The 22,754-nt window shown below is 39.7% G+C and overlaps 1 protein-coding gene across 1 annotated transcript in view; it reads left to right on the top strand.

Annotated features, from left to right (window-relative positions):
* The window catches only part of fgf2 (fibroblast growth factor 2), a 48,978-nt gene that overhangs the window by 18,572 nt on the left and 7,652 nt on the right, over positions 1-22,754 (top strand). Inside the window, exon 2 of the mRNA XM_078405482.1 lies at positions 2,185-2,288. Coding sequence (XP_078261608.1) covers positions 2,185-2,288 — 104 coding nt within the window. The remainder of the gene's footprint in view (positions 1-2,184; positions 2,289-22,754) is intronic.

The raw sequence follows: 22,754 nt of genomic DNA, 5'->3' as shown, positions 1-22,754 counted from the left end.
TGACCATTTAGTAAGTCTACAGAATCCCAAGCTGTTTTACTTCCTCTCACATTGCCTCCGACAAAGGATACCATTTCATTCTCCCATTCCTGTGTCCACCTTATTTGGTCTGCTGATGAGATATTCTACAGAACTTTATTTTGAGATAGCTTGCTTCTTCCCCACCACATCTCCCCTGCTTTCTGCCCCTCTAATCATGCTCTCCTCCTGATACTATAGGAATGCCACAATTTCCTTGGTGCTTCCATTCTGCCAGCCTTCATTCAAAGATGATCCTTTGCAATTTATCAGTTTCATCGGTAAAGACGTGGTCTTTTTCCCTTGCCTTTCAGCATTTTGAAGGGACTGTTCCCACCAACCATTCCCCTTGTTATGCCACTCTCTCAAGCAACCGCAGGAGATGCCGCACTGACTCCAAGGGCCGAATGGCCTCCTCCTGCACCTATTTACTATGTTTCTAACCTCTTCTGACCAACCAGTATCCCAACAGTCCTTCCAAATTAATTAGTAATTCAATTAGCCTTCCTCCAAACTGTTATATCACATTTGGTGTTCACTGTGTGGTCATTTTTGGAGAAACCAAATATAAATTGGGTGCCTGTTTTGTGGAGCACTTGTGGTTAGACTCAAGATCCCTATTTCCTGCCATTTAAAATCCCCATTTCACAACTATTCTGACAGTGTCATACAGTGTGGAAACAGGCCCTTCCGACCAACTTACCCACACTGACCAACATGTCCCATCTACATTCGTCCCACCTGCCTGCAATTGGTCCATATCCCTCCAAACCTATCCTATCCATGTACCTGTCTAATTGTTTCTTAAATGTTGCAATAGTCCCTGCCTCAACTAACTCCTCTGGCAGCTCGTTCCATACACCCACCACCCTTTCAGTGAAAAAAATACCCCTTAGATTCCTATTAAATCTTTCCCCCTTCACTTTAAACCTATGTCCCCTGGTTCTCAAATCCCCTACTTGGGCAAGAGATTCTGTGTCTCCCGATCTATTCCTCTCATGATTTTATACACCTCTATAAGATCCTCATCCTCCTGTGCTCCAAGGAATAGAGTCCCAGCCTGCTCAACCTCTCCCTTTCGCTCAGACCCTTGAGTCCTGGCAACATCCTCATAAATCCTCTCTGTATCCTTTCCAACTTGACATCTTTCATATAACGTGGTGGCCCAAAATGAACAAAATACTAATGTAACTTCACTAATGTCTTGTATAACTGCAGCATGACATCCCAACTTCTCTTTGCAATACTCTGACTGACGAAGGCCAATGTATCAAAAGGCTTTTTAAACACCCTATCTACCTGTGATGCCACTTTCAAGGGACTATATGCCTGCACAGCTAGATCCCTCTGCTCTACAACACTCCTTACCATTCACTGTGTAGATCCTGCCCATGTTAGACTTTCCAAAATGCAACGCCTCACATTTCTTTGTATTATCTTTTGTCTGAGTGCACTGTTGTGCACTTGACTTCAAATTCTACAACTTTGGATAATTTGTTTTCTCTATCAGGATGGGCATTTGTACTGCTGGTTATCCATCAATGATAATGGCTCCGTTTTTATTTCTGCTTTCTGCCATTTATCTCCTTCGATTCACCATCCTGAATTAAAATTTTGGCATCTCTTCATTTGAACTGGATCAAGCTTCATAGAACTGCATAAAACCTACTTTTATGCAAGCTGCACTCATTTAAGAAGGTATCTTAGTTTAGGTTAGTTTCGAGATACAGCGTGAAAACAGGCCCTTCGGCCCACCGAGTTCGCACCGACCAGCGATCCCCACACATTAACACCATTGTACACACACGAGGGACAATTTACAATAATACCAAGCCAATTAACCTACAAACCTGTACGTCTTAAGCATGTGTGAGGAAACCGAAGATCTTGGGGAAAACCCATGTGGCCAAGGGGAGAATGTACAAACTCCGTACAGACAGCACCGTAGTCAGGATCAAACTCTGGTCTCTGGCGCTGTAAGGCAGCAACTCTACCACTGCGCTGCCGTGCCACCGAACATGAAGGATAATAAAAATTGCCAGCAGTGCTATCTATCCTGTGAAAATATGTTGAATCCATGGAATTACTCCCATCTTAACTTGAAACTTTTGAAAATTGTTTTAATGACATCTAATATATATATATTTTGAAAAACATTTTTTCCAGTTAAACTACAACTGCAGGCTGAATCTATTGGAGTCATATCCATCAAGGGAATCTGTGCTAATCGTTATCTTGCTATGAATGAAGATGGCAGATTGTTTGGATCGGTAAGCAGCATTTTTTTAATATTAAAACTTCTTTTGTGTTATCCACACATTTTGACATTTCAATAAACCCCACAGTATCTTGTATTTTCTCTCTTTAAAGATTGTTATATATAGCAGTGATTTATTTTAGTAGATGTTAACCTATGCTACAGGTTGCATAAGTAAGCTCTAACCAAGGTTACATGTTACTTATGTCACAATTATCGTAATTATATAATTATGACGTATTATGTCGTCATATAATATTCCCAACAGAAATGAATCACAATTATCACATTGCTTTACGTTTGAATGTGTGAAAATATGTTTTGGATGACCATTGTTAATTAAATCAAAGATTAGTTAATTTTGTCATATTGCAAGCAAAAATGTTATTAAATTAAATGACTTATTTCGAGGTGCTTTATTCCAAAAGAACATCCTAATAGTGGGACTGTACACATTTCACAGTCCTGCTACTAGCAACAACATACTACAGATAAAGAAGCATATTCACGCTCTACCTGTCCCATTTAACTCATCTAACTGACCTTGTGCTTTTACAGATGTTCCCTATTTGTCTAATTTGCTGTCCTATTACCTGTCCTCAACTTTAAATCACTATTTCTAAATCTGTTCCAAGTTCTGATGATGAAATGTTAACTTTGTTTCTCTTTCTCCAGAATCACCTGATCTGTGTTTCTCGCATTTTCTGCTTTTATTTTGAACATCCTAGTAGGGTTTCTAAACACATGTAAATTGACAACGGTGTGTTTTCGTGAGGTTTTAGTTGCATATAAAGTCAAAAACACAAAGGGTTCATTTATTACACTTTGTGTTAGTTATTAAATTTAATTTTCACTTGGTACTGAGAGCCAATGTTTTGAATATTTTAATATTAAAACACACCAAGTCTTTATTGCCTTGGTGATGTTAATAATAACGTTCCTAGGTATAAATATCACAAACATTTTGCCCTGGTCCAACCAGATTGATGCCATATCCAAGAAACCACACCAACACCTCCACTTCTTCAGAAGGCTAAGGAAATGTCTCCTAAGGCTAAGGAAGGCTAAGGACATGTCTCCAGTGATGCATAACAATTTCTACAGATGCATCATGGAAACCATCCTATCAAGATGCATCACAGCTTGTAATTGCAGAGAGTTGCGAACGCAGATCCCCCGCCCCACATCGGTTCCACATGTACTTCAAGTTGTCTGGGGAAAGCAACCAACACAATCAAGGACTACTCACACCCTGGTCATTCTGGGCAGAATATACAAAGGTTTGAAAGCAAGCACCATTAGATTCAAGAACAGCTGCTTCTCCTCTACTCTCAGTCTCTTGAACAGATTCCTCTTATGCTAAGGATGAATTCCCAGTCTTCCAATTTACCAACTGTGGCCCTGATCAGTACTTTCACTTTAGCTGTAACACTATATTCTGCACTTTGTTTATTTTCACTTTTGTAATACCTAATATACTTAAGTGTGGGACGATTTACTTGGATAACACACAAAACAAAGATTTCCATTGTATCTTGATGCACGTGACATTAATGTAGCAGTTTCCTTTTTGATGTTCCTTGTGCAGTTTTAGTGGTTTTCGTACTTTGAGGATTGTGCCTCATTTTTTTGTCATGAACCAATCCGTTTAATGGAAGAAATCTTTCCTCTGAGATGGCTGTGGGGGCAAGGGGTGGGGGTGAAGGACAAGAGACCCTCAAGATGTTTGGGCATCTAATTTCTGTTGACGATTTCATGGAATGTTGAGTGATGACTGTACTACGAGAGGTTTGCCTTTGGATTGGTATTAAACTAGGTTCCTTATCTTCCCCTTGAAGGTAGAACCGGGTGATGTTAGTGGCAATGTTGAAGAAAAGCAGGGGATTTATGATGGTGTCCTGACCAATATTTATTACTCAACAATATTGTTGATAACAAAACTCTTGTAATTATCTCATTTCTTTTTGTGTTAGCTGCCCATTGTTTCAAGTAAGATCAGGAATGGCTTACTGGCTGTGATGCAGTTTGAATATTTTGCTGAGATGGAAAGATGTTTTAAATACAGGTTTTTGCTCTACAGTTTGTATATTAACTTTGCTAAATACTGATTCATGTACTTTGTGAAATCTGTGCTGAAAAGTTCTCATTTTTGCTGTGCCAGCAAAAGCACTTAAGTAGTGTAAAGCAAGAACGATCGAACAAATCACTGCGAAGGTATTTATTCACAAAATGCTGGAGTAACTCAGCAGGTCAGGCAGCATCTCGGGAGAGAAGGAATGGGTGACGTTTCGGGTCGAGACCCTTCTTCAGACTTCCACTTTGAACAAATCACTGCGGCACTTTGCTCCAATAGTGTGCTAGTGTGCTTTGATCGCTACTTGATGATTCTCGTGCAACATTCCATTACGTCAGCTATCAACTTGTCCTTCTGAAGTAAATATCTCAATACTAAAAGAAATGTCCTGTGACCTTGTGCCATATGAGGTTTTGGGTTCCTTTGTTTATTTGAGAAGATACTCAATCTTTCATTCTATTTGTTTCATGTTATAAGGTGAAAAACGTATGTGCAAATCCTCTGCACCAATCACTACCTGATTTTGAATGTTGTAAATAAGCATGCATTGACTTTTAATAATTTTGACACTTACACTGTTGCTATGAATACAATTTATTACCCATGCTTCTCATGGAATTATAAAGCGTTTTGGACAGGCTTTGTCTGCAAATCATTTTGCGCCCAACATAGATGTCAATTTCTGGGGAAAAAAACAGAACTACTTCCAAGCCAAAGTGTAAATCAATATAAAAGATAGGAGGGCACGCATTCTGTGAAAATCCTAATTTACTATTGATGTATGCATTGCCAGTGGAAAAGGTTACATTATCCATTTCGAAATATGCATAATCTACCAGACTGATGTATTTAAACTTGGTGTCTGAGGTTTTTGTTAGTAATTGTTTTAGGTCTGTGTATGTTGCAGAAGTTAGTGCATTCAGAAAGTATTCAGACCCCTTCACTTTTTCCATATTTTGCTACATTACAGCCATATTTTAAAATGGAATAAATTCATTGTTTTTAACACCAATCTACACACAATACCCCATAATAAAAAAGCGAAAACAGGTGTTAAGAAATTTTTGCAAAGTAATTAAAAAGAAATAACTGAAATATCACATTTACGAAAGTATTCAGACTCTTCGCTATGACACTCAAAATTGAGCTTATGTTCATCCTGTTTCCATTGATTATCCTTGAGATGTTTCTACAACTTGATTGGAGTCCACTAGTGGTAAACTAAATTGATTGGACATGATTTGGAAAGGCACACACCTGTCGAAACAAGGTCCCACAGTTGACAGTGCATGTCAGAGCAAAAACCAAGCCATGAAGACTTAGGAATTGTCCGTAGAACTCCGAGACAGAATTGTGTCAAGACACAGATCTGGGGAAGGGTATAAAACAATTTCTACAGAATTGCAGGTCCTGAAGAGCACAGTGGCCTCCGTCATTCTTGAATGGAAGAACTTTGGACTCACCAGGACTCTTCATAAAGCTGGCCACCCGGCCAAACTGAGCAATCGGGGGAGAAGGGCCTTGGTCAGGGGGGTGACCAAGAACCCGATGGTTACTCTGACAGAGCTCCAGAGTTCCTCTGTGAAGATGGGAGAACCTTCCAGAAGGACAACTATATCTGCAGCACTCCACCAATTAGGCGTTTATAGTAGAGTGGCCAGACGGAAGCCACTCCTCAGTAAAAGGTACATGACACTCTGCTTGGAGTTTGCCAAAAGGCACCTAAAGGACTCTCAGACCATGAGAAACAAGATTCTCTGGTCTGATGAAACCAAGATTGAACTCTTTGGCCTGAATGCCAAGCGGCACCACTCAACACTATACCTATGGTGAAGCATGGTGGTGGCAGCATCATGCTGTGGGGATGTTTTTCAGTGGCAGGAACTGGGAGATTAGTCAGGATTGCGGGAAAGATGAACGGAGCAAAGTACAGAGAGATCCTTGATGAAAACCTGCTCCAGAGCATTCTTGACAGACTGGGGCGGAGATTCACCTTCCAACAGGACAATTACCCTAAGCACACAGCCAAGACCACGCAGGAGTGGCTTTGTGACAAGTCTGTGAATGACCTTGTGGCCCAGCCAGAGCCCAGACTTGAACCCGATCGAACATCTCTGTAGGGACCTGAAAATAGCTGTGCATCGATGCTCTCCATCCAACCTGACAGAGCTTGAGATGATCTGCAGAGAAGAATGGGAGAAATTACCCAAATGCAGGTGTGCCGAGCTTGTAGCGTTATACTCAAGAAGACTTGAGGCTGTAATTGCTGCCAAAGGTGCCTCAACAAAGTACTGAGTAAAGGGTCGGAATACTTATGTAAATGTGATATTTCAGTTATTTCTTTTTAATTACTTTGCAAAAATTTCTAAACATCTGTTTTCGCTTTTTTATTATGGGGTATTGTGTGGATTGATGATAAATTAAATGAATGTAATTTTAAAATAAGGCTGTAACGTAGCAAAATGTGGAAAATGTGAAGGGGTCTGAATATTTTCTGAATGCACTGTATAAGCATGGAGGATTGCCTTTGGGACTATTGAGTCCATGTTTATTCCATAGAAGAAGAAATACTAACATTCGGTGTTTTTAATTATTTCTTGTTTTCCTTGTTTTGTTTTGGAACTTTTGTCTATCCTTTTTTTGAAGGTTTTTGACCATTCCACCAATGGGAACATTTTGTTTATCTTTTCTATCCAGACCCTTCATGATTTTAAATACTTCCATTTGTCTCCCCCAGGCAACAAAGAATACTCCAGCTTCTTCAGCTTATTCATTTAATTCCACCAGCCTTTCACTATCTCTTATTATTGTCTCACAGTCCACTATTGAGACAAAACCTGTTTTGTCTCTGAACTGGTTTTGTTGTCTGAAAATTTGAAAACCGACATTAATATACAGGAAGAAATTTAATTTTGTAAATCCCGAAGAACATTGTTGTACACTTCGACACTTGCCTGTCTCCCAGCCAATTTTCCATCTATGCTGCTACTATCCTCTTACTCCCTTTACTTTAATTTCGATTATATACATAATGCCAAGAGGTAAAAGACACTTGCATACTTTGTTTAAAACTCTTTAGCAGGAACACTTTTTTTTTTCTGATCAGCATTGTTCTGAGTATGAAATTATTAACATTAACATCTGACAGTTAGAATGAACTGGTTGTTCCAACATACTCATGGTGTTTCAATAATCCTGCACAATGCCATGTCTCTTGTGGCTTTCTGGATGAATTAAGAAAGCAAATCCTCTAAGTGAGCTGCGTGTTCTCAATTGGTTAACTGATAAATTAAAACACTCTGGCTTTTCATTACAAACCTGCTTGGCTTCAGCATTTTCAATGGCTGGAACTTTTTACAATAGTTTGTTGAGGTCCATATATTGTTTAATCAAATGTTACTTGTTTGACCCAGAGTTCAATTTGAAGTGAATGAACCACACCTTTGAGGTTTGTGAGTGGAGACTCCAAGGTGTGCGGTGAATAGTGTGGGGAGGAGGTGGTGTGTGGGGGGGAGGGAAACAGGGGGCCAGGGGGGAGGGAGTGGGCACGCTTGGTATGTCAGCACAGAGATTCCCACTGATTCCTGGCTGAAAACATCTGATGAGGCACTTTACTCTTCCACGCAGTGATCCTGGTCTTGCTTTGTTTACATGGTTAAACCTAAAATGCAGTGGGAAAAACCTGCATCATCCTCCATTAAAACTATTAAATGAGAAGCCCACTTACAAGATGCTGAGCTAAATGGATGGAGGAGTAGTTGGAACTTAATTTCCCAAAACAGGGGCATGCAAAGGGCAACCAAATGAATCTCTTAGTTTTGCGATATAATGTGGAAACAGGCACTTCAGCCCACTCTGCACTCCAACCAACAAACACTAGTTCTATCTGTTCACTAGTTCACACTGCGGACAATTTACAGGTCAATTAACCTACAAACCCTCGTCCTTGGAATGTTGGAGGAATTCAGAGCACCCGGCAAAAACCCACGCGATCACAGGGAGAATGTACAAACTCTGTACAGGCAGCCAGAGGACTTGTTTCTATGCTACCTGATTCCATAAAGAAATTCATTAAAATCTCAGCCAAATAATAGGAAACTCTTTTGTTACTTATTCTAGATCCATTTTTAAAAAGCATAATTTTGCAAGAATAATTACATCATTGTGCTGATCAATTCGAAACAAGGTATTAGAGCATTTTTTTCTTTTTTCTCAATGTCTTGGTGGGGCTCCCACAAATCTCCATTTGCATTGAGTCAGTGTTAATCATAGCATTATCATGAGTAATATCTCCCTTCAGCAGCATTGTTTGCAGCTGGCTGGTGGTCTATTCCAATCAAATGACATCATTCTTTAATGCTATAATTTAATCATTGTCAGAACAAAAGGCAGTTGGTAAAGATGATGTGGCTGTGTCTGATAATTCCTACAGTTTATTTTGAAATTAATTTTCTGTGTAACGTTAGGGAATTGGGAATTTATGCCAGTGTCTCAGCTGTAAGAGCTTGATAGTCAGGCATTTAATAAAATTGAGTTCACACCATGGGAGTATGAATGTGGGACCAGGTTGTCCTCGGCCTGACCTGCTGCCGACATTCTGGCATTGTTGATAATCATCTGCGCTTTTCCAGAAGGCTGGAGAAGACTGGAGAGGCTGCTCTTTGCCAATCACTGAGCATTCTGCAAAGGGGATGGGGCTTGAAGTATCCGCTGCTGCTGTCATATGCTGTTGTCTTGTCCAGGCATGTCCTACAAGCCTTTGTAAAGGTCTGTCTTAAATTAATATGTAAAATCCTCAGTCTTAGTTTTCGTTGAAGTAACAAGTGCAGTACACAGTCAACTGTTTACAAGGATTTGTCATAAAACTGATGGCTGGAAAATAAAGTACCTGTAGAACTGTCATTGCAGGACTGGAAGGTGGGGTTAGGTTGCTTGCTCTAGGAATCTAAAGATATAAATTGATCTGTTATAAATTTTGCAAGGTTTTCCATGCCCTTAGTACAGTTCATGACACCTATCATTTTACTATCAAATATTTGCTCACTGATGCCCATTTTGAGATTCACTGAGTTCACTTAGTTCCGGACCTCTTCACTTCCTTGTTCCAAGTATGGATTAAATCACTGAATTCCAGAGCTAAAGTAAGAATGACTGCCCTTGATATCATGGTAACATTTGAAGTGTAATACCCTGGTGTCCCAGCAAAGCTGGAGTCAATGATCAAGGGAAAGGCACTACAATTGACTGGACTCAACTTGCAGAAGGGAAGACGGTTGGTGGAAGTGAAACATCTCCCCCAGAACATTATTGCAGGAATACTCAGAATAATATTCAATTGTAGTTCCTCAGAAAATGAAGCCATCCATGCCTATCTGCATGTATAGACATAAAATATGTGCACATCAGTGACAATATTGTGTGACATTAGGTAGTGTTGCAGTGCTCATTTTTTAGGTGCCAGAGCTGTCACTGGTGCCGGATCGGCCGCTGTTAGATTTCCCGCTAGTTAAAATTCCCCGCTGTTTATTTATTTTATTTTTTTACAGAGGTGCAGGAGCGGCACTCCAGTGAACTCTGGCAGCACTGCACCCCTGACATTAGGGCTATTTACAGTGTGAGAGAGCCAATCCTTAACATTCAATACCAGTGCCAGTTGTCCTCTAACCATTAGCAGGGTATCAGCATTGAACAGTAACTCAGCTATCCCAGCCACATACTCTGGTTACAAGTACAACTCCTATAGCAAGTGATGTGCCAAACACACTAAAGTCTTTCCAATGACATCAGTACCCAAGACAAAGTTATGGAATACTCTTGCGTAGATGAGTGCAGCTCTAACACATATACAGTTTGAGATTATCCACAGCGTTGCAGTCCCATTGGCCTCTTATACATCATCCTAAACACTTCATATTTACAAAAACTGCATTCACTCATAAGCTAACGAGTAACCCTCAATAGTCAGTTATTAGTAGATAATATTGGCAGATAGAAAATAAAGTCGTATATTGTTACATTGCATCAAGCTTCCTGTTAAGTTGGAGACTCGGGAAGTAAATAAAATAAGTGCTTATGCTCATTGTTCAAGTTCTTGAACTGCAATACCGTACATGGTCTGCAGGCAAATAGCCTTTATCAAAACAATTAGAGCACCCTTTGAGCATTTTTAATCGCATTACAACCACTCCCCCTCCCTCTGCAAATTATTATATTTCAATTATTTTCTTTCCATTTCCAGCTTCCAATCACCTTTGTCGTAGTACTTTCCAGACCATTAGTTTGCAGAATGGATGCAACTTCTTGTCTCACCAATAGAATAACAAAGATTGAAATAATTAAAATCTAATCTGTCAACAACGTGACAGGGCTGGGTTCAAATTCAAGTATTGACAATTGTCGACTTTACCTCCTACAGATTGTTTTGTTTATCTTCTATTGACTTTCTGGTTGTATATTTTGCATTTTAATCGATTTAGTATCTTGCTAAAATACTTGACATAGGTAGGAAAAGGGATGAGGTTCTGCGAAGTGAAAATAAGGAGTTAGGCAGAAGGTTGAAAAGCAGGGTAGTAATCAATATACGACTTTATTTTTCCCCAGTGCCACTTGCGAGTGAGGGAGGGAATAAGTAAATAGAGCAGATGAATATGTAACTCAGGAGTTGGTGTGGGGCAGGGATTTTTAGGCCATTGGGATCTTTTCGGGGGCAGGGGTGACCTGTACAAGAGGGACGGATTGCATTTAAACTGGACCAATCACCTTGCAGAGAGATTATTAGAGCCACTTGGGAGGGTTGGTGGTTGAGGCTGATACAATAGTTGCATTTAAGAGACTTAAATATACATATGGGTATGCAGGAATGGAGGGATATGTGCAGGGAGATGGTCTTGGAATCATGTTTGGCACAGACCTGGTGGGCTGACGGGCCTGTTCTTGTGAAAAGGTTCATGGACTCATTGCGTGTTTTTTTTAATAAATTAAGACAAAAAGGGAAAAGAGGGGTGTTGGGTGTATTTGGTTATGGAGTAAATAAACTGGGCAAATTATTTTTGATCTCTAGGTAACTTTCAATGTTGTCCATTGGACTGATTGGCAAAGTAGTTGTGCATAACTCCGGAATAAACTGATTCACAAAAATTCAATGAAACCTACAGTAAATAAAATTCAATGAAATTCAATGAAACCTACAATAAATAAAATTTATACAGGCTCATTGAACAGCTTTGAATTAACAGTCACTGCAAGCAGTACCAAATACAAATTGAAATATTTTTATAAGTTGCTAGGATTTAGATTTGGATGTTAAGTTATGCCCATTTAATCATTAGTATAGCCACATACAAAGCAACCTTGTGGAAATTCAACAGAGTCTGTTCTATTTGTATTTCAATTCTATGAAATGGTATTTCTGTAAGAAGGCTGCTCTTGTCTCACCTTTTTGTAGATTGCCAGAAAAAGTCGGCATTTTTTTCTGAAGAATATCTCATCATCCCACTGACAAATGCTCACGAGTAATTCAAGAGATGCAAACAAAACTAACTAAGGTTGCTTTGGTGAACTTAATGATAATTCTTGTAAAAAGTGACTCCAGATTTTGTTCTTTGTGGAAGCAGATCAGTTCATGCATTTTGTTTTTCCCGAGACAATAGCACATTTGTGAAAACCATTATATGGCCTGACTTTTCAGAAGTTCTGGCATATTATGGTGAGACAACTATCAATTAAGAATATTTTAATTTTTCAGCATTGTCAAGCTTTCAAAAGAAATAATGAAGAAAATTTCATAAAGAATTGTCGTTTTGGTTTGGTGAAATTTTGGAACGAGCTAAGATTCAAGTAAAATTTCATCATTGGGAAACACGGTTTTGCTCTTTACATGGAATACATTTCACAAAAACACCACAGATTTATTAAGTATATATTGTTTTTGCTCTTTACTGCCCTCTCAATCGTTATCTTTTGTTAATTATGTCTATTAAATAGTTTATTGCTGCTGTTAAAAGAAGCACTTGGATATTTGTTATGGTTCATCAATCATCAAAGTATATTTTTTGAATATTGTGATGGTTATTTTATACAAGCTGTAAGTTATGTTCTTAAAGTAAGTTGAATATTCCCATAATTTGTCTATATATTTCTTACAATTCCTTTTCATCAATTGATTATTAGTGTGACGGGTGTCTAGAAAAGAATTTAAATGTATTCTGCATCATTTCCTTTCTGCTAGCTTCATGATTTTTTTAAAATCAGGATTATTACATCTTTTGATAATGTATTCCTTTTCCTCTTAATCAATTTAGTGTATTCTGTTAATTTTGTAAAAATTGCAGAAACATTAATCCTTTCGAAAATCACTGCAGAATAGTTTGTTGAAGTATAAAATGCCTCTTTTTGTCATTCTTTGTAAGATTAGTTATTTTTAACCACTACTTGGTAGTTGGAATGACTAGCTGCTGTAAATTTAATTTTTTTGCAATGATTGTAGAATATCGAAACACTTGTATTTGCTAATCAATTGAATGTCTTTGGAACTGTTCATTGTGAATTAAAATTGACCAATTTTTTTATTTTTAATTGTAAGTTTTATTCCATTTTTTTCTCATGCAGTGTTCTTCAGTTGAAAGGGTCAGCTGGCGATATTAAGACAACCCTTCCCAATAAAGTTGAATCCATGCGAAGAATGATTGCATTGACACTGTTTGGCACTGGTTCATTATTGTCACGTGTACTAAAACAGTGAAAACCTATTTTGGAGTTGATCGTACAGTATGGAAATAGGCCCTTCGGCCCAACTCGTCCATGCTGACAAAGATGCTCCACTTAAACTAGTCCCATTTGCCCACATTTGGCCCATATCCCTCTAAAAATACCCATTCAATTTTTTGAAATTTCGTTCCTCTTTTTCCATACAATGATTGAAAAGGAAAGATAGGAACTGTTCCAACAATTTCATATTAGAGTTGGTTAAGTGTTTACACTAAAGAAGTGCCCAGCAGTATTATTATTCAAGGCATTTACTTTCCATAATTGTTAGTTTTGCCATTTGATAGATTAACCAAAGTTGATAACTCAATGTTTATTAAAAAAATGTACAATTCTGCATCCAGCTATCACATAAATCCAATGCCTCCATTTTAATATCTTCATTTTATAAAGGTTCTGATACTATGTCATGATCATTAGAGACAAAACTTTTATGCAACACATAAATCCAATCAAGGTGCAAATCTTGTTTTAGTCACTGAGAATAAGTATATAGAGGTTCAAAAGAATCTTCACAAACAAGCTCAACATAATAAACACACTATTTTGGGGTGAAAAGATACAGATTATATTCAAAATGCTGGAGTAACGCAGCAGGTCAGGAAGCATCTTGGAGAGAAAGAATGGGTGACGTTTCGGGTCGAGACCCTAAACGTCACCCATTCTTTCCAAGATGCTGCTTGACCTGCTGAGTTAGTCCAGCATTTTGTGATACCTTCGATTTGTATCAGCATCGGCAGTTATTTATCCTACAGATTATATTCAAGGTATTTTTTTCCAAATGGCCCATTCTGTTTCCATTCTGAGGTCCCTGTCTGCTTTAAGAAGATCTATCATACTGATGTCAAAGAAAATCTCAAATATTATGCCTTAACGATTACCGTCTGGTGGTTCTGGCATCCACCATTGTGAAGTGCTTCTCGAGACATGGCACACGCCCAGACCAGCCTTCCAGACAGCTTTGATCCACTACAATTTGTCCACCGTCATGCAAGGTCCACAGCAAACACCTGACTGTGAGAGCTTACACATTACAAGGTGTGAGACTCCCAGAATTGTTTCTAATTAGATATGGGGCTGCAAAAGCTGTGTCTCTGAAGTGCAGAGGTGTCGGCCGGCTACACAGCAATTTAACCCCTGCAGCTTTCATCCTGGAAAGCTGTATTCAAAGGGCAGCAATCACCCAATATAGATAAGAAAGCTTGCTTTTCAGCTTTTTAGAATTCCGTGTAAAAGTTCTGTATGAATGTCCAGTATCGTTTGTCTCTCGTCATGTTCAGTTTTCAGTCCTTTAGTTACAGTTCCATAGTTTCTTTGTTTTGTTAGTTGTGATGTGTTCAGTTTTTAGTTAAGGTCTGCAGATATTTTAATGCTTAGCTCTGATGCCGTATAACCGCTGTTTTTTATTGTGGGTTTTACAGAGTACTATGTTTGTGTACTATGTTGTGCTGCTGCAAGTAAGAATTTCATTCTTCTGTTTTGGAACACATGACAATAAAACACACTTGACTTGTGAATCATGAAAGATAAATTGTTTGGCAAACCTGTTAGTTTGTGGTTATTGTTAGCAGAACTAATTGATGTGCATGAGGTCTCTCAGAAGGCCTTCAATGTTCAACAAACAAAATAACTTTTTAATTTGATCAATGTATTGGAGTGGATTTAGGATTGTTACAGGCAGACTAACAAGAGTAAGAATAGACTGGCAATTTTGGGGTTGGGAAGCTGTGACTAGTAGTTACTGTAGAGATTGTTGGGGCCCCAGTTGTATACAATTAATATCAGTAATTTTGATGTAGGAATCAAATATCACACCTCCAAGGTTGATAATACAAAGCTAGGTGGCAGTATTGGCGGTGAGGATCCAGAAAGACTCCAGAGGGATATAGTCAGATTAAGTGACATTTTCAAGGATTTAGCGAGATGAATCTATTGTAGAAAAATGAGAGGTCCACCCTGACGAGGGAAAAAATATTAAAGGACCTGGTAATTGTACTTTTAGCTTGATACGGAATAGGATAGAGGGAGCCCCAATATGACTCTGAGCCCCAACTGAGCACACAGGAGGTACAACGCGCTCTGCAAAGGGTCAACCCACGCAAGGCTGCAGGCCCGGACGGAGTTCAAGGAAGGGGTACTGAAGGACTGTGCCGAACAGCTGGCTGAGGTATTCACCAGGATATTTAACCTGTCGTTATCTCTGGCCACGGTTCCCAAGTGCCTGAAGTCGGCTATCATAGTACCGGTGCCGAAAAAGGCAAAGATCACCAACCTGAACGACTACCGTCCGGTTGCCCTAACTCCGATAGTCATGAAGTCATGGTCCTCTCACACATCAAATCCAGCATCCCTGACTCACTGGACCCACATCAATTTGCATACAGGGCAAATAGATCCACAGAGGATGCCATCTCTCTGGCTCTTCACACTGTCCTGACTCACCTGGAGAGACAGGGCACGTACGTGAGGATGCTATTCATAGACTACAGCTCTGCCTTCAACATGGTCACCCCCACCAAGCTCATCACCAAACTCCACCAGCTAGGCCTCAGCTCGTCGTTATGCGATAGGATCCTGGACTTCCTGCTGGAGCGACCGCAGGCAGTGAGAATGGGCCCGCACCTGTCCTCCACTATCACCCTGAGTACCGGCACACCACAGGGCTGTGTTCTGAGCCCCATGCTCTACTCCCTCTTCACACACGACTGTGTTCCTGCATTCGACACCAACACCATTGTCAAGTTTGCAGACGACACAACGGTGATCGGGCTTATCACCAACGGTGATGAAACAAAATACAGAGCAGAGATGCAGAACCTGACGGACTGGTGCTCAGATAATAACCCGTCCCTAAACACCTCCAAGACCAAGGAGCTGATAACGGTCACATAACGGGGAATACGCCCCGATCTCTATCAACGGGGACAGTGTGGAGAGAGTGTCTAGCTTCAAGTTTCTGGGCACTCACATTTCGGAGGACCTAACATGGTCCAATAACACTGCTGCGCTGGTCAAGAAGGCACAGCAACGATTGTTCTACCTAAGAACACTGAAAAAGTCTGGTCTACCCCAACAGCTGCTGACGACATTCTACCGCTGCACCATAGAGAGCATCCTAACGCATGGCATCCCTGTGTGGTACCTCAGCTGCACGGAGGCAGAAAGGAAAGCTCTTCAGCGGGTAGTCCATAGAGCTCAGAGGACCATCGGAACACAGCTACCAGACTTGGAGGGCATCTAGAACACACGATGCCTCAGAAAAGCCACCAGCATCCACAAAGACTCTTCACACCCCTGCAACAGTCTGTTCGAACTCCTTCCATCGGGCAGACGATACAAGGCCTTCTACGCCCGCACCTCCAGACTCAGGAACAGCTTCATCCCCAGAGCCATAGCTGCTATGAACTGGACCTGCTGAGCCGGATGGTCACATTGCACAGTGATCCGGCACAGATCTACTTGCACTTTATTCTGTCTTAAAACTGTTACAATTTGTTTTGTTGGGTTGCTGTTGTTTAAACTAATTAATTTATTGCATCGTATGGGAGGCGCATTCCCAATCTCGTTGTACCCCTGTACAATGACAATAAAGATGTATTGTATTGTTAAAGAATGGCCTCTTTGAAATGAAAAGGAACATCATGCAACAATTAAATCATTGCCCTGCACATTGAAATTAGCAATAGACGTTACAGAAGCTTTTGATCTACTAACACACTTCATTTACTTCTCATTTCCTCCCAGCTGTAAAAACATCAGATTAAGAGAAACATTAAGTAATGCAAATGCAAATTAAGGCAGCAGCAAACATGAAACCCCATTCATTTGTAAACTTATTATTTTGAATTTGTATTGCAACTGAAATACAAATATAGTCCATGTGGACCATAAATTCAGTATGGATGCTTTGGCTGACATTTTTAAAGGTCAATTTTTGGGAAAAGGTCAGCAGATCAGACTTGAACTAAAAGCAGGTTTTTATTAAAAACAAGTTTTTGATTCACAAGAGAGTGTAACAATTGAACTTTGCATAAATAGTAGGTACCACAAAATGCTGGAGTAACTCAGCAGGTCAGGCAGCATCTAGGAGAGAGGGGATGGGTAACGTTTCGGGTCGAGACCCTTCTTCAGACTATTTTGCATAAATAGTGGTCATCTGGCCTGAGCAGAGTCTGTTCATTCCATTTCTGGAGACCAGCAACCAAAGGTGGTTGAGTGGGAGCACAGAATACTAAAAACACTGCTGTGGTGTGAGAAAGGGCATGGTGCACAGAAGTTGCTCCTTGTGATTTAATAATTTGAGTTGGAGAAACTCATTTACAGAAATGCCAAAAGGACAACCGTAGAATGGAATAAGTGAGTATTCTGCAAGGATATGTCTAATGACTCCTGTTATTCAAAATGTGTATGAGTAAAAGGATGTGGACTGAAACAAGACTGAAACAACATTTAGATTAAGCGTTTCCAGATGATGTAGCACAATTGGCAGCAATACTTCAGATGCAAAAGAAAACTATCAACAATAAATGATGCAGCAACTCAAACTAAACACTCCTCAAAAAGAAGCTGATGATATCAGGCAAAAGTTCAACATACTGGAGACCACTTTTGCTTTTCTTGGAACTGTTTTGCTCCAGTACTAATTTTGGATGAATCTGCAGGGTTGTTCAGAAAATTAGTGCTATTAACTGGACAAATCTGAAATTGTCTTTAGTTACCATTTCAGAAAGTATTCAGACCCCTTCACTTTTTCCACATTTTGCTACTTTACAGCCTTATTTTAAAATGGATTAAATTCATTTTTTAAATCATCAACCTACACACAATACTCCATAATAAAAAAGTGAAAACAGGTGTTTAAAATTTTTTGCAAAGTAATTAAAAAGAAAGGAAGAGATTCTGAAGATGGTTCTCAATGCAAAACGTCACCTATCCACTTTGTTCAGAAAAGTGGATATCTGCTGAGTTACTCCAGCATTTTGTGTCTATCTTAGGAAGAATGCCAATCTGGTGGAGAAATTGGAGAGCTCAGTATTCACATTCGTCAAATGTCATTGTCCTTTTGGGAAGTGGGGATCTTGCAGAATTCAAAATCTTCAGAATTGATGGATAGTCCTCACATTAGAGATGGACCATTAAATGGATTGGACCAATTATGCACTGCTTCAGGTTTTGGTTTACTTTGGCTTGAGGCCGTGTGGTTAGGATACCAAACATCGGAATAACCCGGCAATAAAAAATATGTTTGCATACAAATCTGTGAGGAAAAGAACAGCAACTACCAAAACCAGGATGGAGTAAAACAGGACTTAAAAGTATATTTTTTCTTTAAAAAAAAAAAAAAATTAATATTTTAAATCGGTGGTTGGTGCTTGCTGCAAGTCTGCTTGGGCAGGGGAGGATGAGCGAGTGAGAATTAATGGTACAGCATCATTGGGGAAAAAAATGTTTTAAAAAATAGTCAGTTTCTGGCTTTCTAATTGCTGGCAGTTGCTCAGCGATATGCTCTGTGGGTCCAACTGTGGGTATGCATCACATTGCCCTCCAACAAGTTCTTAAGCACAAATGGAGGTTGCACACAACAGTTTTATCATTGATTTGCAGTTGTAAAGAATGAATTTAAAACATTAGATTAGTTGAATAGTGGTTCTTCTGATATTTCCCATTGCACTAATTAACATCTCCAAAGTCGGTGAACACCCACATGCTGCCCATCCACTATTGTTTGTTGATTGTTAGAGGAGGCAGGACCTAGCTTTCTCCTCGTCTCCAGAATGCAAGACTTCATGCTTAAGCAAAATTATTTATCAAATTATTCATGCTACTTGTGAACCAAGATCCATTTTGTTGGAACGTTGAACACTGTGTTACTATCTTTATGTATGTGAAATGTTTTCTGTTCCCTCAAGAGCCCACATCTGTAAACTATAAAAGTTTTAAGTGTTAGCTTGTAGAAGTCAGGCGGCATCAGTAGAGGGAAATGAACTTGCAGACGAGTCAAGTGGGGAGAAGCATGGAGATGATAGACAAGGCTGCAGGTGATAAGTGAAGACATCCATTTCTACCAGCTATCTCCCATCTATTTCAGTCTGAAGGGCCCCAACCCAAAATATCATCTTATCCATTTTCCTCCGCAGTTCCTGCCTGACCTGCTGAATTCTCCAGCAGTTTATGTTTACAGCGTCTGTGGTCTGTTGGGTCTTCTTGTGATCCTTTTTGGAATATGTGCATATAAATTAGAGCTAGGTTGCGTTCAGATGTGGCTCAAAATCCAGTCACCATTTGCCACAGTTGAATTTATTCTGGCATAAACATTGGCAGCTAACTAGTTAATTTCTGTGTTTCGACCCCTCCAAACTCTCAAAGTGAGTTGAGGACAGCACAAAGAAGATGATAAAATCTAATGCTTCAGTGAACAGAACAAGCTTCAATTTTTAGCTAGGAGATGCAAGCCGTGGGTGATAAAACAAAGCATTGACTGAGGTGGAAGGTGAATTAATTGCAGTTCCAAATTGGGTGGAAAATGAAAAGTTGGTTTGCAAAATTGAGATAATGAGAAAGGGAGACAAGTGGGATGAAGGTCTTCATCTGTAAATAATGGAATATCAACAATTAATAAAATTATCATATTGTCAAAAGGGTACTTAGACTGCCTCTAACATGCCCTCAAATATCTCTGGTGGGTTTATTAGTAATCTACATTTCAGGTCTGAGGGACTCAGTTCATGTCAATAGAGGCACAGTGAAATAAAGTTATCTTGTGTAGCCAATTGGACAGGATCTTGTGGATATTAATATTTTATTGTGTAATGCCATGGAGGCATAAATAATGGTGAGCGCCATTATCTTTGGAGTTATTTTGAAAGGCCTTCATATTCATGTTACTTGCATCTTAGTAATCAAAGTTGCTTTGCATAGTGGAGGAAACATTTACATTTTGTCCAGCAAGCTTGTGGCTTTTTGAAGAAAAAAACGATGTGCTTTATATGTTGTCATGTTTGTATTCCTCAATGAGCATTGAGGCCAATTCTGACAGGCTTTCGTGGGACCTTCTGCAGATTAAGAGACTGAAGCACAAAATTTAAAAAATAAATCACAAACCCTTGTCCTTGGACAAAGCAAGTGTGCATTCTGCCTTGCCATGGATCCAAAAATGTACAGACCGACATATTTGAAAAGATGCAATTAAGGCTCACACACTGGCCATTTGGTAATGTCTGAGCTGTAATCACTAATTCTGTTTACTGTAGCTGTATTTCAGTGTCAGTTATTATCTTCAAGAGGGGTAAAGGGAGGAAATTGGAGAAGAGGAGGGTCTGAAGAAGGGTCTCGACCCGAAACGTCACCCATTCCTTCTCTCCCGAGATGCTGCCTGACCTGCTGAGTTACTCCAGCATTTTGTGATCAAATTATAACTGGTAGCAAGGAAACAGCATCACCTACAGTTTTTATATTCAACTTTTTTAACTTGTTATTTCCCCCCCACCCCCCCTCCCCGATGCCTTGGGTATTGCTCTTATTTTCCATTCTCTCTATTCCTGTTTCTTCAGTTCTTTGCCTATGTCTTAGCAGTTCCATCATGAGAGGAGCATATATTCAACCACTACCTCTGGTGTAAAGATTACATTAGAGCACAGAATAGCGGCCTATATTTAAGATGATAGAAAACAAGTAGATTCAAAAGGGGACTTTGTTTCAAAGGAATGTACAGTTGAATTATTTGAGGCAGTTAAAAAAAGTTTGACACTTGAATTCAATTTAAAATGCAAACTTTGGAGTTCTGAGTTAACTTTACATATTTGGATTTAAAAATAATCATGCATATCTATGCTGCATATTTACAACAGATTCCCAGGTAATTATTTTACCTGATTCACATTCAGTTGTTGCAACACTACTCTTAAATTTTGCTTTATGGAAATATTCACAGGCGGTACATTTTTGCTACTTTTCCAACAGTAACATAACCTCAGAATAAACTTGAGGGAAATGAGTTTTGCAGATCAGCGAAATCATCGTTGCTAGAATTTGAGCTCCTGTGTATTTATATATATTTTTTAATAAGATCCAGAGGAAGAGAAACTTGCAACTTTTAAGCCTCTTTCAGAGTATTCCGAAGTGAATTACAAAATAAAAACTCTTGAGTGTAGTCACTGTTGTAATATAAGATTTCTGGCAGTCAATTTGCATTTAACAAGCTATACAAACAAGTCAATGTGGTAACGACCAAATAATGTGGTTCAGTGATGTTGAGGGTTAAATGTTCATCAGGCACTGGGATACTCTCCTGCTCTTGTAAAAGATGCCAGTGCACTCTTTCATTGCACTTGAAAGGGCAGATGGGGTTTCATTCAACGTATTATCTGAAAGATTATCTCACCACCAATACAGCAATTCCTCATGAGATATTGGAGGGTCAGCCTAGATGTTTATATTTGAACCTCTGAAGTACACTGTGACCCTGGCATCCCTCAGCTTGGGGATAATGTGACGAGCTGAGTTACAGTTAGTACAGTGAAGGATGACGTTTCCTAATTGTACCTTTCAAGCTTGACTGTCACTTCTCCCTGCAACTGCAATTTAATATGTCTAAAATAAATGATTGCCCATTGGGCCTCCAATCAAATGTAAAATAAGAGGTGCTGTTTGTGAAAAAAAAAGGACAATGGAAATCTCAGTCAGTTATTTCCTGAAATAATGATTGTTTAATGAACCGGTAACAATGACATTCTTGCACTGTTTTCCCATATCAGAAGATTGCCATAATTTTTAAACATTCATAAATGTATGCCGAGTAATATTAACACGAGAGTCGCTAAATGCAAAATACTTGAAATTCTTTTTATTTTATTTTTAAAGTTGACCTTGTGTACAGGTGTCAACGCCATAGGGGGAGCTCAGTTGAATTATAATTAAAAGGAAGGGGATAATTGGCCAAGTATATACGCTTGTAATTCAGCCCCCTTTTAAAACCTGTAGATCTGTTTTTTAAAAAAACAATACTTCTATAATGAAATTTAAAGACATATTGGAAATGTGGGTTAATAATTCGTGTTTATTTACAGTGTAACTTGAGGAGCTAAAAAGATCAAGATGAGGCACTGCATTTACATACGTTTATAAGAAACACCAGGCGAGTGAGCCTAACGTTAGTCGCGTGAAAGATACAGGTGGAGATTTTGACAGTAGGACCTGTCAGCATTGGGATGGCTCCTCCTTTTGTTCACCCCCACGCCGGGTCCCCATTGTCCTTTGTCTCCCCCCCACCCCCCTATTGTCTATTGTTTTCCCCCCGACCTACCTCACGGCATTCCCCCTGCGCCGGATCCTCCATTGTTGTTACCCTCCCCCCCACGGTGGTCCTCCACGCTCTTATCGACCATCGACCGTGGGTCTACCCGCGAGGCATCACCACCACCAAGGCCCCATCATCGTTGCTTCAACTGTGTTTCACCGCCGCTGAGGCCTCACTGCTGTTGACGCCCCATTTCATGTCTCCGTGGTGCCGACCCAGGCCCCAGCCGCGGGTTCCATCGGCCATTCCGCTGACCTGCGAGGCCCTGGCCAAGCTTCTACGTGGCAATCCAGGAGGCATCGAGACCGCAGCGCCTCGATAAAGGCCCCGGCCGCGTTCCCAGTCCC

The sequence above is a fragment of the Rhinoraja longicauda genome, chromosome 1, assembly GCF_053455715.1.
Source record: "Rhinoraja longicauda isolate Sanriku21f chromosome 1, sRhiLon1.1, whole genome shotgun sequence".
NCBI lineage: Eukaryota > Metazoa > Chordata > Chondrichthyes > Rajiformes > Arhynchobatidae > Rhinoraja > Rhinoraja longicauda.
This window is presented reverse-complemented; position numbering and strand designations above follow the sequence as displayed.